Here is an 18,918-nt window from a genome sequence, read left to right on the forward strand (position 1 = left end):
TCATAGTCCAGCACTTCCTATTTCTGAGTAGGAATCAAATGCAGCCAGGGATTAAGTAGAATTTAGTATACGCACTTATCAGGCTGGTGATACCAATGTCCAGTGAGAATCATCCCAAATTGTTTGTCAGAAGAAAAATGGGACATTTTTCAGTACATGCAATGTCAACCTTCTTCCACGTTCTTTATCTAGGATACTTAGCAGATTTTTTGGTAATTGCCACTACAATGGGGAGTTTGGACCCCCCTCAAAACCTCTGTGCATTTTTCAGCACTGCAACAGGGTTCTTGTCTGAACACGAATGACCCACTTGTTCTCTTAGATCCTTTAGTTTCCTGACTGCAACCTTGCACACTTCTCAGAACCACTGTCTTTCTTGTCTTTTGAAGTGGCATCTATTCCACCAATATGGTGTTTTACTGTACTGAGCAAACTGAGTGAGGGAGTTTAAGACCGATACTGTGATAGATATTGATAACCCAGAGTAACAGCAGTCACTTCCATTGGCTTCCAGGCAGGAAATTGAATAGCATTTGCATTTCCACTAGCCAAACCCAGTATTTGGATTTTAAATTAAAATCTACACCATTCTGTGGCATCTCTGGTTATACCTACAAGTCATCCTAAAACTCCCTTTCTCAAACCATCAACAGATAGTCACTGTCTCTCTTTTATGCTTTAAAGCTCTCAGGTATGAGAACGTTTTTTCACTTGACCTGAGATGCTTATGTCTCCTCTTGTTGATTAGATCCTCTGTCTAAATTACAGCCCTTGTAGGAGGATGCCACAGTCCAGTGGAATGTCCCTCTGGTACTAATACTGATTCCATTCCCACAACTTTAGACTGCAGAAGCAATTGCTTCATGTTGGGAATTATGACCAAAACATAAACATGTACTGAAAACAGAGTGCGTGTGAAAGGCAACCTGGCTTTAAGAACCACCACATACTTAAGATGACTTCTTAAAGTAAAAATTGAATTGTAACGTCACATTATTACCTGACTCTTCTCAGTTATATTCAGCAAATGACTTTATACAGTGTCCTATTGAGCTGTGCAGATAAAAGACTATACTGCTCTGAGATGAGGCTGTTTTGCCAGGCTATTAACTGCATTTTTAATTTAAAAAGTAAATATTAACTTCTAAATAAAAAATAAAAAAGGCTAAAGTTTATATGAGAAATCTGTCCTTCTCTACTAAGTCTTTTCTCCCATAAATACACAATGGAAAGAAAGAAAGAAAGAAAGAAAGAAAGAAAGAAAGAAAGAAAGAAAGAAAGAAAGAAAGAAAGAAAGAAAGAAAGAAAGAAAGAAAGAAAGAAAGGAAGAAAGGAAGAAAGGAAGAAAGGAAGAAAGAAAAAGAAAAAGAAAGAAAGAAAGAAAGAAAGAAAGAAAGAAAGAAAGAAAGAAAGAAAGAAAGAAAGAAAGAAAGAAAGAAAGAAAGAAAGAAAGAAAGAAAGAAAGAAAGAAAAAGAAAGAGACAACTACATTTTTCTGAAATAGCATAAATATGATTTTGGAAAGTAACTGGAAATTATACTAACTGCTAAATTTTATTAGGAATGCAAATGGTTCCAGAAACATGTATTCACTGAGATAGCTTAGACCATTAAAAAATAAAACAAAATTCACACTTTCAGTAGGAAAAAAAAACCTTTAACATTTATCAGGAAATGTTAGCAGAGAATTCATTGCCAATTCATCTTGTATTTGAATCTGATCATTTTTGAATGCAAAGATGATCAAATTTATACTCAGTATTACAGAAGCATAAACATCCCCAGTATACATTTTTTAAAAAGAAAAAAACAAAACAAACAAAAAAAAACCAACACTGTAGAACAGCAACTAGTGATAATGACCCACAGGAATGCTTGAAGGTATAATTTAGATTGATAGGTACCATTCTTTAGCCTAAATATTGGAATGGAAACCAGTAAGAAAGGCTTCCTTGATGTCTCCAGTATTCCTCAAAAAAATCCCTGGCAGACAATGATCCAACAAATTTAGCATCTTCCCCCAGCTATAGCAATAACAAAGTGTGTCCAGTCGATCTAAATTTTCATCTGGTTAGTACTGGATAGACAATAAGGCTACAGAGAGAGAAAATTTGGTATTAACCTTAGTGATGATCCCTCAAAACTGATAGCATTTAATGGCAAAAATCAAAGAAAAGCCCTGTAAATATGTAGCATCTGTCAGGCTGGATCAGCCTGACGGTCTGTAAGCCAGTCTTGAGAACCATTGTACATCAAAAGTTTCAGAGGAGTGAGCAAAAAATTCCCATAGCATGCAAAGGTGGTAGTTTGTATATCAATATCCCATCCTAATCTCAAGTAATTAGACAACGGTTTAACTCTTGAAGCACAATATTTTATATTTCTTCCTGAATTTTTACTACCTCATCAATATTCGATTTTCATAATCAGCTGCAAAGTAAACTGCTGATTGACTACAGTGCCTAGCACCCGAACGTCATCACTGAAGCCCTGATAGTTGTAATGCTGGGGAGCATAAAGAGGAGGGGCTAGCACTCAAATTTTGAATATCTCAAATTCTCCCCAACTCTCTTTTCCACGGTGTATCTATCAATCTCAGTTTTGCAGTCTTTCTTTCTGTGCAATTTCTGCCAGATCTCTAGCCAACTACTCTTTGGTTCTGGCAGCGCTTTCAGAACAGCCTCCTGGTCACATTTCATGCTTAAATTTACAGCTGAAATAAGGAGAAGAAAGGGGCATTAGAGCAGTATTGAAAAGAAAAAAGAAAAGAAAAGAAAAGAAAAGAAAAGAAAAGAAAAGAAAAGAAAAGAAAAGAAAAGAAAAGAAAAGAAAAGAAAAGAAAAGAAAAGAAAAGAAAAGAAAAGAAAAGAAAAGAAAAGAAAAGAAAAGAAAAGAAAAGAAAAGAAAAGAAACAAACCAAAACACCATTTCTGTAAGACACCTAAAGGTTGACTGGAGTTTGCACGAACATTTAGTTCAGCTGTAACCCAAGAGCAAGCCAGTGCTTACCTTGCAGATCAGCGAGGTCTTGGCCCCGAGTCGAGCAGACTGGACGCATTGATTGGCTCCTTTCCCACCAAAACCAATGAAAAACTTCTGTCCGAGGACAGTTTCTCCAGCTCTTGGCAATCGCGTGGTAAGGCTGTTCCAATTTAAAGCAATATTTACATGCGTTAACGACCAAAAATAGCAAGCATCTTCAAAGTAAGAGTTACATTCTTACAATCCTAAAGGCTCCGACAGGCCGTCAATAAAAATTAAAAAAGACTAGAAAAAAGACTAGAAAGACTCTTCAGGGTCTCTGTTCCACAAACCACCAGTTTAAGTTTATCCCTTGCATGCCACCCCGTCAAGCTTCTCGTTTATTACTCAGGAGAGGGATTGCATTTCTGTTGTCTGTGTTTCATGTTTCTACAGGAAAAGAAGCTCTTGAGCCCTGCCTGGGATTCCCCAGCGCTAACACAATACAGATAAATAATAAATCTATAGGTCTCGCTGTTCACATTGTTTTTCTGTAACATTCAGCGCAACTTTACATATTGTTCATTTAATTTCATTACAGCTAATTATACCTTCTTGAACCACCCGAAGTAATTTTTCACTTTGTTGGTGTTTACAGCCTTGAAAATCGTAGATCATTATCAAAACCTTCCTCCCCTCTGCTGCCACTCAGGCCACTGTACATATTCAACTTTTCTTGTTTTTAGATCGAACTTTGCAACTTCTTACCATTTTGGTGGTTTTTGAACTCGCTCCAATTGCATTTACATTTTTCCGGGGACGGGTGCCCCGAACCAGATGCACTAATACAAAGTGGAGACCCACCAGGGGTGTATTCAAGGCAGTCTGGTTTCATTCCCGTTTTGGAAAACAAAACAAAACAAAACAGAACTGTAATTTTGTTAACGCTACCAGATGTTTTGCTATCTCCAGCAGAAGCTGAAAGAAAGACAAGACACCACAAACCTACGGGGAAGAAGTTCTCTGAATGCAAAAGGCAAGCTTACTTTTGCCACTTCTATTAAAAATACGTAACTCAAAGCTGTGTTTGCAACACTTGGATTCCCCAAGTTTCTGCCTCTTCAAGCCATACGTTCCAGGGACAAGGTCTAAAACCAGAATTCTTTCTGGAGAGAACTGAACCCATTTGGTGCAATGACGGGGAGCCCAGCAGCGCTCCCAAGTACAGCTAGTGGCACTCATTTCATTTCCAGAGATGCAGAGCCAGGTAACACTCTGCTAGTAAATATTAAAGCCTTTTTAAATGAAAATGTAACAGCCTTTTAAAAGTAGACGTGTAAGTGCCTTGTATAGGTGGAAAGGGCTGCTAAGTTAAAACATTTTGCCCACAGCAGCATCTGGCAGCTTGTTTACAACAGTCAGCAACTAAGGTGTCAGGGAATGAGGTGTAATGAGGGCGGCTAAGTAATGTTTACTAATAGCACCATCTATAATTCAGTGCTGTTTTCATCAGCTCGTGTGCCATCGGAAGCCAAAATAGCGGTGGTTGGGGACCAGAGAAGGAAGGAGGGCCACAAAACTCGGAGGGGGAAGCTCCCGTGCAGTCAGTGCCAGGCCATTGCATGTGTGCTTCCAGAATCGTGTGCCAGTCAGCCAAGGAGAGGTGTTTCCCTCAGCCTTGGTAAGAAACAGTAAGAGCAGCTCTTGTATAATTCGTTTTATCCACAGATCTCACTACACTTTAAAAAGCAGAACATTGTTATTCCTGTTTTGTGGGTGTGAAACTTAGGCAAGTCATTTTGCCTTTTTTTTCGCCTCGGGTCAGCCAAGAAGCCAGTGGCAAACCCAAAAATAGAGATCAGCTCAATCCACGAGCACACGCTGTCTTCTCATTTAAATTCTACAGTAAGTAGAATGGTATCAAGTCTCAATTCATCTTCCTTCCTTAGGGTGTTTTAGGAGATTACAGCTTATTCTAAATAGAATTTGTTTCCACAAAAAGCCAATATATTTTTAGACGAAGATTAACAATTGTGACATCCCAGCAGGCATCTGCTAATAGTGCTGCTCTGAGTTCATATGCATTTTCAAGAAGCATGTTCAGCCATACATATTCTCGTTTTAACAGTGGCTAGACCACGACTTGATTCTTCTCTCAGTTATGTTGGCATCGACACGCAACTCCAACGAAGGCAACGTAATTACACTGGTGAAAAAACAGGCTTGGTGAGATGAGGATCCGGGCCTCGGTGTTTCAAGTAGGACAGCAAAACAACTGCCTGTGGGAATCCAACAGCTTGCCGAAGACAGGAAGGTCACCTTTTTTATTGTTTTGATGAAAAGGTACAAGGCAAAGGGCAAAGGATCAAGTTGGAACAGCGATTTGTAATTAACCCGTTTTAAAAATAGGCTAACAGACTAGGCACGAACACGCAGCAAGCTCCTGTAGCTCCCTGTAAACAAAAAACCCCACCTCACTGCATTTCTGGCGTGATCGCCCATCCTTTCAGAGCGATTCTCCTCTCCAGAAGCCTGTTTTGCATCTTCCATATTAAACAAATTCAAAGCCCTGATCTCTATATATAGCCTGGAGGTTTCACTTTCACTAACACAGGTATTCAAGTTTCTTTCTTCCCCCCCCCCTCCCAATGTTGTTCTCTTGTCATTTAATTCTGCAACTGCACTAACTTTCGATTCACATCAGACAATTTTAATGAGCATTTCAGGCTTCTGTTATGAGCAGGCAATGATGAGTAATCTGTATGATTAAGGAACCCTATAAATTCTTGGCTTATTGATGGTACCACAAAGAATACTCATAATGGCCTAAAAATGATGAAACAGCTAATGTTACTCCAAAACCAGGCTAAATAAGTTAATTAGAAAAACTGTCACGCTGGTTTTCAGAATTGTTACATAAAATGTTTTGTAAAGCTATTTACAACTTCGACATAATTTGAAAACGCTGACCTGAAAAACTAAATTTAAGTTACTAGCCAACAGCCTGCTCTCAGCTCGTGTGACAAATCCTGCTCAGCTTTGAGAGGCTGAGCAGCATGAAGAATATCGATCTCCTATCTTGGCAGTAACCAGAAAGTAAACCTGAAATCCCCTGACACTTACTAGATGGGACATGAAATAACTGCATAATGTTTTGGAAGTTGTGCACGGTGCTACTGAATCGTATTTACAGAGGAACTTTAGACTGGAACATCCTGAAAGGCTTCGGACGTTACAAATAAAGGAATATAGTCAACAACATTTCAAGAGCTTTTACAAAACGGTATCCAAATGTAGGAAGCACATGGCAACACTACCCACAGGTTTTCATGGGAAATGAAGGATCTTACATCCAGTCATGCTTCAGGGGGTTGGGGTAAATAAAAGCACCCAAGTAAGAATTCTGCCACTGCAGTAACTTCAACCTTTTGTCCAGTGTGTGCCACGAGTGCTCTTAAAGGCTAGAGCAGGTTAGCACATGTATTTTTAGACAGATGTCCCTTAAGGAGGGCAGCACTAGAAAAAGAACAGAGCCCCTTAGTACCTTGTTGAAGCACTGAATCAGAGGTGAAAGTGCAACTCACTGAGTCATTAATGCCACTTTCCATGGTATTCTGGGTTTTCTTGAACAGTTCCCATCTAAGCAGTGACTAGATCGTAATCAGAGAAAGAGTCTGAGGGAAGGAGGAAGGGAAAGGGAAAGATGTACAGAAGCAGCATTTGCATAAACTAATCCTGAAATTAATCGTGGTTTGCTTCCGATTCCTGACACCTCACCGGTGTCTGTTCAGTGTTTTCAACACATGAAAGTACCACGAAGATGCATTTTTACCACCAGCCTAAGCTGCTGCAAAACCAGGCTGCTACAGTAGCATTTTCCCAATGTGTATCTTCCAGCGCCCTTATTGCTCAGGGAGCTTACTAATGCAAAATCTGTGGTTTTCCCCCCAGGTCATTTTAATTAGGATCAGCAAACTGAATGAATCTGGTGCAGAGCAGGCAGGGTGGGCTGGGACAGAGGAGGAGGTGAGTGAGGTGCTACCTAAACGAGTTAGATGCTACCTAACGAGGGTTTGCGTGACGAGTACGGTATGCTCAGCTCAGCAGGTATGTTGGAGAAGAGCAGAAAGCATCAGTGTGTTCCTGAGAAAGGACGTGGTTTTGGTGTGCATGAGAAAGGAAAATAAGTGAAAAAAAAAAAAAAAAAACAAGAAAAAAACCTACATTGGCATTTCTCTTTCGAAAAAATAGGAAAAGGAAAACAATGCTCTCATCAGGCAATTCAGAGGGGAAGAGAATTTGTATGTCAGATGGGCTGTCACGTTATCTAAGATGATTGTCATGTGCATAGCAGCAAAAGAAAAATTCAAACTTTATTTTTCTCCTGAAGAAAGGTGAAGATAATCCAGGGTATCAAAATAGTAGCATAAATGCTGCATGTAAAAGTATCGTAATAAAACAGAACACAATGCAGAAGGCCTAGAATTTAGCTTTGATTCTGTTCTCTTTGAATCCCTGAACAAAACTGGCTCCTTCTCCCCTCCTGGGAATTCCCTGGAATGGGGAAAATCCCTGTGAGATTAGAGTAGGTGTAACTAGCCTCTGTCTAGTACATACAATTTGCTGGGCTTTCATGATCCTCTGAGCTGACAAATACAAAGGAAAGAACAGTTCTTGCCTCTAACTAGGAATATTAGTACATCGTTGTGGTGAAAAAGCCTCTGACCTCCTTTGGATCTGGCTTAACATTTTGGTTTAGCCTTGGTCTCTTTTGTCTCGCATAATTTTTAAAGATTTGAACATGTTCTATGGGAAAGTATCCATAACGCTGAAACAAAAAGACCACAGTTCTTTTCAAAATCTGATGGTCTTGACTTGGTCGTGCTTTTATCCCTTTTAATAATCCACTAAAACTTATTAGAAGGTAGAATCTTTTCAGGATTTATGGAGAGACTACCTCAGGAACTTAGTTAACTACAGCTTGATTTAACTACGGGGCTATCAGGTTCTAGGTTCTTAGCCTCACTTCACATCTCTAATGATTGAAAAAATCATTTGGAGACAATTAGAAATAATAGGAAATATTCTATGTATTCTTCCCACCATTTCCCTGAATGTGACAAGTCTTTCCTTAACAAAAGGTAACTTTTCAGACATTTTGTATTATTGGTTATCATTTCCTGTATGTTTGATGGTCTGGTACCTGCTCCAGCACACAGTAATGAAGAGTGGAAAAACAGTGGAAAAATACCACCCAAACTGTTACCTGGCAAAATAATTGAGGGTTAAAGAACAATCCCTTCACGGGACAGTGCTGATGGACCGTGGCAGTGTGAGTTGCAAAAACGTTACCCCATCGTCCAGCTGAGGGTTTTTTAAAAACTTCTTTGATTTTTCACAACTCCAGTCTGTCACTGCAGTGCAAACAAGTGAATGATGAATTGGTGCAGAGCAGCAGAAACCTCTTCAATCATGGAAAAGAGATATTTTATCAAATACATATTTTTATATATTTTAACATATAACCTGCACAATGAGAACGGATGTCCATGGCTCTTCAACAAGAACTTCGATGAATATTTCTGCTGACCCACTGCACAGAAGGAAATTTTACCCCACTAGATCTTAAAAGATGTAACGAAGAAGGCACCCAGATGAATATCCTGAAGCATTTGCGGTAGCACGCTGTGGTGCACATCACTGAAATGATATCACCAAGAGATCAAAATTCCTAAATTATGTTAGGAGTATGAAAACTTCAGCACAAAAGAATTATTTATTGGACTAACTGCCAAAAGTAAAAAGTTTTCTCATGGAACAATTAGCTTTTCCTCACATCTCTAGCAGTTAGCTTTTTGGGAAGAGGTGGGCACACTGATGCTTCCGTAATCTGTGGAATGTGTGATTCTGAACTTGAAGCTCTGAAGAGATTCAAAACCCCAAACCAAGCAGGAATGTATCTTCAGATATTTAAGTTCAACAAACATTCCATCATTCATACCAAACATCTGTTTTGTGTTTAGGAAAGATTGTGGAAATTTTCAAAATTACTACTCGCTAACTTTGTTTCCCTCCCACGTTGTTCTTCATTGATGTCTCTCGATTACATTATTTTTGGAACTGCAGTTACATAATTATTTTCAAGGCAATGTGATGGTGATGTTAGAATAGGCTGTCTGAAACATACTGTACTCACCCAGGACTGAAGAAGGCTGCCTACGGTTCCTACGCTGAGCAGAACATCGTATCATGATGAAATACCAGGCTTAAAGCAGGAAAAAAAAACAAAAACAAAAAACACAACACAAAACAAAATAACCTTTGCAACCCAAGCAAAGGGCAATCTTTACATGCCCAAGGATGGGTTTAGATATATGGATATCCCGGATATACGTACAGACAGGGGGACGGCAGGCTGGAGAGCAGCCTGTTTCACTCATGCAGAATAAAGATTGCCTGCTGACCCCCTTACAAATCCGGTCCTCTGTCTTTTCTAGGTAAAAATAAAAACCCTTCCCTGCTCCCTGCTGCCCTCCCCATTATGTATTGGCATTTTGTGCACGAGCATGTTGTGCTTTAGGAGCTACAATATTAAAAGCAACATCATGGATGTGTTTTCACTACACAGTCATCAAGACACAGAACAGCACAGTCCAAATGCTATTCATTTTCTCCAGTAAGAAGCTGCTCTAAAAGCTTGTACCCAAGAGAATAATTTGGACAAATAAGAAGTTTTTCATCAATTTTCTAAGTACAGTGCCTCCCACAGAATCCAGATGGGTCACAAATGAAAAGTATAAACAAAAGAATACTTAGCTTACATGTGCTGACCCAATTTGTCACAGATAAAAAAGGCAATCCATATAGGTAAAGGGAATATGCCAAATTCTCATGCTTTCACTAGACAAGTTTTTACTTTGAAACTAGCTTACCCTTGATTTACCAATAAAAAGCTGTACCTGAAATTCTATCTAACTCTAAAGGCATCTCCTACAGCCTTGGATTACAATAACATGAAGGTTGTGGGGCAAATATGAGAATCTGCAGTGTGAAGGGGGTGCTGGGGCTTTGCTGTCAGTGCTTACCTCAGCCAGGGCATGCAGGCACCCTCTCTACCTAACTGCCTTCACCTTTTGTCCCATTTAAGTTCCCTCGAGAAAGACAGATGTCTAAATATCAGACGGATGTCAATCTGCATACCCCTGGCTTGTTACACCTGCCAGCAGACAACTCTCGCGTCTCCAGTAACGCCCAGAATTTCATGAGTAATGGGGAATGAAAACTGAAGGAATATCTGCTCCTTTTCGCTGCCTCGATGTGGAGCACTAATGAGCTCCAGCAGCTGCTTTTCCCCAACAGGTCATTTTCTCCTTCTGCCTGGCCAAAAAAAATAAAAAAAAAAAAGATTGAATAATACTAGCAGGATATTCCCAATGAATAATACTAACGGGATCAAGCAATTAGAAGGAAGAAGGTACATTCACTCTCCTCACAGATAAGAACTTGGAAAACGCCTGTCTTTCCACCCGAGTACTGAACTTGATCTCTTTTCTTTTCGTTTCCATCCTTTGTTTTCAGCTCTGAGCAATGCATCTTTTGCTTTCTTTCTGCTGTGTATACTATAAAGTTTTATGCATTTTATATAAACAGGGACCTGAGAGAGGATAGAAGTACAGAAAGTGATGGATAGAGTAAATTAGCAAAAGGGAGTTATGATTCTTTGGAAGCAATGTTATTTTTGGAAAGATGAGAGGCAGGAAAAGAGCAGTATGAAAAACAAGTGCACGGTAAGAACATGATGCAGAAAGATAAGAACAAGAGGTGGAGGCAAATAAGAGGAAACCATACATGGTTCAGGGATGACATGCTATTGATCTAGTACAGGGGAAAAAAGGGAGAAAAACGGACTAAAGTCAGAAATGGAAAGCAGAAATAATGAAACCCATAAGAGAGCACACAACTGATGCATTCGGGAACATTACCACCTTCTTATTTTATAATTAGTTGTCACAAAGATCAACGTGTTCTCTAAAGCTGCACCTACTTAGGCAACACAGCGGTGAAAAATCTTCCTGCCTTTTCTCCAGGCTCCAGGTGGATGTTACTGGGCTGGGAAGGAACCGGGGATGGCAGCATCAGATAACTTACCGGAGCCTGATATAGGGGCTAACAACCGGAGCCTTATAAAAGAAGCAAACAAAACCTTACTAGCAAACTCCTACAGAAAGAACAGCTCAGACAGCTCCTAGAGGCAACAGCATATATATGCCAGCCCAGAGTGGTTTTACACAAATTTGTTACCAACGACTCCATACGATTTTTCTTGCAGCTTTTGATTTGTGCCAGCAGCTCTTTAGCGTCAGGAGTACTAAAATTTACCCAAAGACATTTATGTCTCAAAACGCATCTAGGAAAACAGCTATTTGCATTAAGAGAACAGCCAGCAAGTAATTCGTTAACAAGACAGAAGAGAAGTATTAATCATATCATTCTGTGGCTCATTAAGGGGGGAGAAAATACAATAGCCTCAGTGCTGGGTGTTAAAATGCAATACATAACAATTGTATTTATTGTGGCAAACATTTTCAAAGGAGTTTCTTTAGAAAATCTCCCCTTTGACTGCAGTAATTCTTGTATGGCAAACAGCTCCAGACTGAAAAGGCAAGAGATGCATTATTTTTAATAGTCAAAAAGACGATTTCCCGTAAGAGCGTGGAAAATCCCCAAAACAATAAAAACCTGTGCAACTTACATGGTAAAAGAGCAGGGCAAGAAATTAGAGATACGCTAACAACCTAATATCCAATCTGTGTCATGAGAGTACAGCAGAAGCCCAAGGAACACCCTCAAGTACTGAGAACACCAACATCCAGTGCATTGCTGGTTTACATTTAATTATTTGCAACTGCACAGCATCCAGGGACTCTACCAAAAGCAGAAGACCACAGAGCTGTGCTGTCTGTGAAGGAGGCTGTTATAATGGGAAGCAATGGCCATGTGCTATTTGCACAGTGCTGAGACAAAATTCCTGTAGCAGAAATGAAAACAGACCCTTCGCTCCTGGTGCTGATATTGGACAAGTGGCAAAAAAGCTTTTATCCCACTTTCTGGGATATTACTTTCTGGCTTTCATTGTCTTCATACAGAGGGATCGCTCTGGGTTCTCCAGAGGCAGGTGGAGCCTCAGCACGAATGCAGAACGATGGGGAAGCTGGTACAGCAGCCCCAGTGTTCACCACCTCACTGTATGCCTAGTAAATACGTGCCAGGTCCGCTGTGGCACTTCAGGCTCCAAAAAAACTGCATACAATAATTCTCTCTCTCTTTCCTTCTCTCTTTATTCCGTTCCAGCCTGGCATCACCTGGCTCTGTCTCCATGATCTGCAGGGGGAAAGGGAGCTTTTTTGTACTGCAGCATCTAACGTGGTAATAATTTCAGGGAGAACTTTTTCACATCCTGGATGTTCAGAGAAAATGGACACCAGCAAATCTTGGATGCAATTAGGGCACAGCATTTTGAGACTTTCTTGTAACGCTCTGCCCCAGCTTATTTAAGCAGGTATTTTATGAGAGTTCAATTCTATTATGTGGGAAAGCGGGCAGGACAAAATGCGCTCAGGAGAAGTAGGCTTCTGTAATTAAAGTACACAACCAAAGAAACAGCTACCAATTTTGCCTCACGTTGCAATACCTCCTTTCTCTGTGAACTTTTATCTAATCTCTTCTCCCTCTCTCTTCGCACTTGTTTAGGAAATTCTACCTCCTTGGCTTAAGAATCCCTAAGTATTTGAAGGGACGAAGCCAGTAGTGCTGTGAACCCACCACGTTCAGCTTGCAGCAGGAGCGACTGCTCCAGCTCTGGACTCATTTGAAACGAATGAATTTTATTTTGCCATCGCGGTGGTGCAACCAGCCTCTGCTGTCACCAAACCACGAGCAAGCACGCACACACTGAGGAAGGCTCAACAAAGAGATTCAGCTACCGATAGCCGGCAAATAGGGCACGCATTAAAGAGATGAGAAGGCCGATAGGCACATTGTTCTACTTTTGTGGGTAGCGTCTAATAGTTTACTGACCTCCAAGGGGGAAAAATGCCAGTCACATGAGACTGGGAATTGGCGGCGCTGTGAGCGAAGCCAAGAAGTGGCTCTGAATAACATAAACCAAGGAGGAGTGCCAGAGTGTTTCAGACAAGTGCTCTTTGCGTGGCGAGAGAACACAAGATGGAGTAGCTGATTTTCTTCTCCCACTTGGAAAATACACCCCCAAAAACTTATCACCTGCTAGGATCGAAATGTTTCTGGATTCATTTACTCCATTACCCAAGTGAACTCTCTAGAGAATTAAGCAATAGTTTCCTTGCCTCATATGGACTAAACCTAAAAGCTTGGTAAACATTAGCTTTATCTCACAAACCATAATTTTTAATTGCTAACACACATAGGAAGGGCATAATCCTCCGCTGATGATATCATAGTCTACTGCCATGGAAATGACTGCAGTACCATAAACACAGGTTTAAGATGACCTCACTTTAGTAGGAAAGAGGGAAATTTCAGAGGAATGTGAATGGCATTGGGAATAAACACCCAGAGATACTATGCAGTGAAAACACTCTCTTACTAGCTGGGTAAGTACAGAAGAGGAAGACGACAGCGAGGAGGGCAGCGCGGGAGCTCTCCTGTCCGAGCACCGTATCGCTGCCTCTGGATTTTCGAGCACAGAGCCCTCTGAACTCATGTCAGGGTTCCTCTCCATCAACCCACTGCAGACAGGAGTGAAATCCCTGCCCTGACAGGCTTACAGGGTAACCACATGAGTGTGAACAAAGCATGGCTCTGGGAACGCAGGGCAGGATCACAGAACAACACTGGAGCTGGAACGCTTCCTAGAATGAGTAAGTGCCTCAGAAGTGGGAGGAAGAGAACCATACAGTCTCTTGAAGCACACAAAATAACATGAAGTCAGACGCAAATTCAGAAGCACAATCTCAGGGTGGCAAGTGCTAAGCATTTTGGCAGCAGCTCAGGAAAATCCATATATTTAACCTTCAGCTCTGAAGTAACCAGAGAGGCGTCAAACAACTGATGGATTGGAAGCTGCAACCTGGGGGTGAGCTCCACATCGCCGTGAGCTGGGAATGCTGAGGACCCTGCAGGACCCTGAGCTGGGATGAGAAAAGAGCTTGAGCTGGGAACAGGGAGTGGAGAAACGTAGAAGGCGATAATGATCTCACTTAAGGAGAACCTTTCATCTTGAAGGATCTCAAAGCAATTTACAAACTTAACCAGACCAGACACTGCAGCTGGTAGGAGCAGAAGCAGACATCTGGGAACTCATTCATGGGAAGGAGGAGGTAACAGAGGCCTTGCTGGGTGCTGGATCTTCCAAAACGCTGTTGCTGGGAGAAGATAGCAGGGCTAGAGCAGAGCTTTTCTCCACACCTTGCCAAGCAGCCCTGTGAGAAAGCTGCAGAAAGCAAGCAGGCAGCCAGGGCTGGCAGAAAGAGAAGCAGAAAAACAGGGGCCCTCTGGATAGCTGGGGAGCTGTCACTGTTGGCCTTGCAGCTTCCCTGCCTGGTGTCTCAGCCCCAGCTCCACAGCTTCTTCACGCCTCCTGCAGCAAAACCTCATGCCTCGCCTGCCATTTCTGCCTGTTCAAAACCTTTTTCCTACCTCTCTGCAAAGGCAACTCCACCCAATCTTGCTCCCCAAACTCCAAAATGTTTTCCAAATGAGCAGGAGGACAAGTAATGGGAAGAAATGACTTCAGCTACAGCATTTATGTCGTGCAGGCCTGACTGCAGTAGCACAAGGGGTGTTCTTTAGCTCAAAGGCACCAGTAGATACATGCTATTAAAACTGAACTAGGGAAGTCGAAAACATGAGAGTCTCATTAGTGGCTGCTGATATGGGGTCGCGTTCGGAGGGAAAGGCAGCACCCACCTGCAGCACGCAGGAGATCGGTGCTCGAAATGGTGATGCCAAATAAAAGGAGGGAGGTTGCACTTCCATGGAATCCAGAAAGCGACACTTCAGTGCCACTTCAGTTAAAAGACATTGTGTGATCAGCTGAACAGCTCAATTTCCCAAGGCTTTTAAAACTCCACGTCTCCATTTAAGAAGGGGGAAAAAAAAAAAAAAAAAAAAAAAAGTTTTCCTGGAAAATAGCCAAAGACAAGTGTCGAGCAGGTGTTCTAACACGACCGGCCCTCCTCAGCCAGCATCCTCTGCTACACAAACAGCCGTTTCTTTCAGAAAGTGCCAGCTCTGCTCAGTGGTGCTCTGTCTCTTCCTTGTGGTTCATAAAGTTGGCTGCCAACGCGGCTCTTCTAACGGGTTAAAAACAGCCCTCGGTGGCCTTAGCCCAGATATCTCGTGTTAATTTGAGTGAAATCCACCCAGACTTTTTCCTCCCCACCCTGCTTCACCTCTTTAATATTTTGTTATTGTTTTGGAAGAAGCACTTTGCTGGAACCTTTCCATGTCTGTGCCGTGTTACCCAATACTTTTAGCAGAGTAAAACATTAAGCCGTGTTGCACCCTAGAATAAACCGATCACTTAGATTTTAGGGGGCAATTTAGTTAATGTCACACTACAATTTACTGAAAAGCCTCTTCTGACACGAATGAGCTTAGGATCGATCGGGCCCTGCATCAGATGAGCAACGTCTGAGCCATTCCTGGTATTCAAACCTGCACATGCTTAGAACAATTTTCTTCCTGAAGTCCATTATTAAGGATTTCATCAACTTGATTTTTACCGCATTTTTCTTTTCAGACCCCAAGATACAGCTTTCTTTTTGCCAGGGAAGAGAAGGCAAAGGGGAGCTGCCCCAAAGCACACTTTAGCTCCTCTAAAAGCAGGGCAGAACACCAAAGCAGAGAGCCTGAGCATCCTGCATGTGCTGTACAGGCAAACTTTGCTAGGTCAGAGAAGAAGAGGAGGGAATGAAGGCGCTGAAATCAAGCCCAGATTTTTCACTATTACATAAACCAAACAATTCACAGATGACACATTCTCTCATGCCTTGATGCCTTTCTCTGGATCCAAAAGATTAATTTCCTCAACTGGACTAAGCTTGTATTCCTTCACAGTTGTGCTTTCCCATGCTGCTGGCAACGGCAGATTGACTAGAATGAGGAGTGGCTGCTGCAGGGGAAGCATTACAGATAAAAACAAAAACACAAACGAAATGGATTTGAAGGATTCTAGAACACTTTTCTCTGCTGCTAGGAGAAGCAGAAGAGCAGAGAAAAAAAAAAAAAAAACATGAAAGCAAGAATAAAAACATTAAAATGTGGTGACTGTGCATGCCTGAGAAATGGTGGAAATGAGAACATGTGTGAAAGACCTGGAAACAAAGCAAAGGAGAAAATGAAGGCACACGTGAGACTTTGCCTGCTACCTCGAAAGAAACATATGAAAATTCCTTTTCGCTTTCCCGCAGAAGCCTGAAATCATTGTCCCAGATACTGCATTTCAAGCAAGAAAATATGTAAAAACTTAGGATGAGGGATTTCCAAGGAGCCAGTGAGTCCTTTACTTCAGCACTTGGCTGACAGTAGCCACCACTAGAGGCTTAAGATGCAGGATCTCCCCGCAGAGGTACCTTTGCCGCTGTGCACAAGCAGAGATCGGGCTCTTAGGGAGGATGACTCGACACAGCCGTTGGCTGCTCCGGGATATTAATAATTCTGGCTGCATTTGTCACTACTGGCCAGTCTGGCAACACGCTACTTTCCAGCTTGGTGCTTTCTCTGCCATCTCTTGCTTCTCTCACTGAGCACCTTCAGTCACTCAGTGTGCTTTTTGTAGAAGTTATTAAGGGCAGTGGTCACAACAGGGGGCTGGAAGCCAAAACTTTTAATTCCCTAGAGGCAAGAAAGCAATCTGAGAGGAGGGAAGAGGTCCACCAAAAACTAAGATTTCAAATCTTGAACATCCTAACAAACATAGTTTTCCAGTATTCGGGCTGTGGTCTCATTCTCTTGAATTCAAGTGAAAAACTGTTGCTGTTGTGACTGTCCAAGGCCTTTTTTTCCATCTTACATTTTGTTCTTTGCTTCTGCTGTTTTCAGTTGCCATGCCAAAGTTTCTCCTGTTTATTCTAATTGTTTTAGTGTGTCTGACTCTCATTGGTTTATATGTTTAGTCTTGTCCTGATTTAATATGAATTAAAATGCCACTGCCACGACCAGTCTGCAAACATGAGTCAGAAGAGAAACTATTTCAATAATACTATGGACGGCACCCGCCTGGTTTGATACCTTGATCCTATAGAATAATGCTGGTTTTGTTGTCTACTACTATTGCCTGGTATTGCCAATGAAGTGTTGATTGTGATTGTGACCACAAGTATGTTTTGTTCCTGGTCCTATTAAGCCAAAAGAGTGTGGTTTACTGCGTGTACGTACGTGAGGCTGTTTTGATTATATGAAGTTCACTTTAGAAAACCCACACTCTGCCACTGCAGCGCTACAGGACAATGAGAGAAGAATTTCCAATGAGAACAGTATTTTAAAAGCAAACCGCTGGGCCCCTTCCCTGTAAAAGGACATTAGGGCACACTACCCTTTCTTCTGAATTTGATTATTTCTCACAATGACAAGCGAATGCTGTCTTCAGTAGAAGGTCCCCTCTCTTTCCCTTCTCGTTCATTATGTAAGGCGTAGCAAATTTCAAATTGCACATTCCCGTGGCACCCAGACATTTCGCTTCTTCAAATCATCGGTTTACTGCGCTCAGTAAAAACATTCGACGGTAACTTCTTGCGCTCGGTCAGTCTGGCTGCCACGTGGCCGCTGGCAGCTTCGGGCTGATCTTTCGGATTGTCGGTACCTTGCCCCTGAAGACCTGGGGATATTCATCAGTTAACGCCTGCCACCCTTAGGTTCTGGCTCTCCAGAATTAGGGCGAAGTCAGTGTTCTGGAGAGCCAGCGTTGCACCCCACCAGCTCGAGTTGTAACACAGCATTTAACCTCTGGCAACGCGCTTATCTTCTAGGAAAAACAGGCTTCAGTCCTGAGCAGTGAATAAGCCCATCAAACGCAATGTGGCCATAAATGTGCCTGACCTCCTTCACACCACTCTCCCTCCTAATGAGGTTTACTCACTCTCTTCCAGCAGATGACAGACAGGCAGTTAACACGCTCGCCTCTCTCTCCACATCTTCTCCTAGCTAAAACCTCGGCATAAATAACAAATTCATGAAAATCTGGTGCTCTTTTGTCCCCTCTGAAATGAACCCTAGCTTTAAACCTAGAATATGCAACCTCCCTACACTGCAGGCATACAAACAGTAAAGAAAAACCCTCCTGGCATCAACCCTAATCCGGCAGTTTTTTAATAAAGCTTGCTTATCATTCTCCATTTCACTCCTTTGCTCCCCACTTAGAGGCATCCCTGCCCACAGCTTAACGCTTTCAGGTCATTTTACCAAGATTTTTGTAACACTGGATACATCCAAACTATGTCTACATGGGTACCAAATGGAGATTTCAGTCTGACTGAACACTTGCCAGCTAAATCTAAACCCATTCCTTTCCCAAGTTTATGAAGTGCCTGAAATCCTGTGCTCGTAACCGGGAATGAGGCTGGCCGTTCTTTCCCAGTTGAATCGAATTAGCTTATCACTAATAAAAAGCCCTTCGCTGCTCCTTAAGTAGAGGCTAATGCCGGTGAGTCAGATACATTCTTGTGATAGCATTTGTGCAGTTTAAGAAACTCTCAGCTGACTGAAGAGTGAAAGAGCTTTTTTTTTTTTTTTTAAGCACTTAATCTCAGTGTTACAGCATCTATGGCTACAACCCACGGTTTAATCTCTAGTTACAGTACAGCCAGTTAATGAGCCTTCAGATAAGTGCCTGCATTTCCATCACAGCAAACTTGAAGCTAAAAAAAAAAACACACAGGAGCTTTCCATTTGTTGGCCTTGTTTGTTTTGTTTTGTTAA

At 41.8% G+C, this 18,918-nt stretch overlaps 1 protein-coding gene across 1 annotated transcript in view; it reads right to left on the minus strand.

The window, feature by feature from the left end:
* The window catches only part of RBKS (ribokinase), a 67,116-nt gene that overhangs the window by 46,619 nt on the left and 1,579 nt on the right, over nt 1–18,918 (minus strand). Inside the window, exon 2 of the mRNA XM_084283726.1 lies at nt 3,010–3,142. Within this exon, the coding sequence (XP_084139852.1) occupies nt 3,010–3,142 (133 nt within the window). The remainder of the gene's footprint in view (nt 1–3,009; nt 3,143–18,918) is intronic.

Source organism: Netta rufina (assembly GCF_964035555.1).
Source record: "Netta rufina genome assembly, chromosome: 3".
In the NCBI taxonomy this organism is placed as follows: Eukaryota; Metazoa; Chordata; class Aves; order Anseriformes; family Anatidae; genus Netta; species Netta rufina.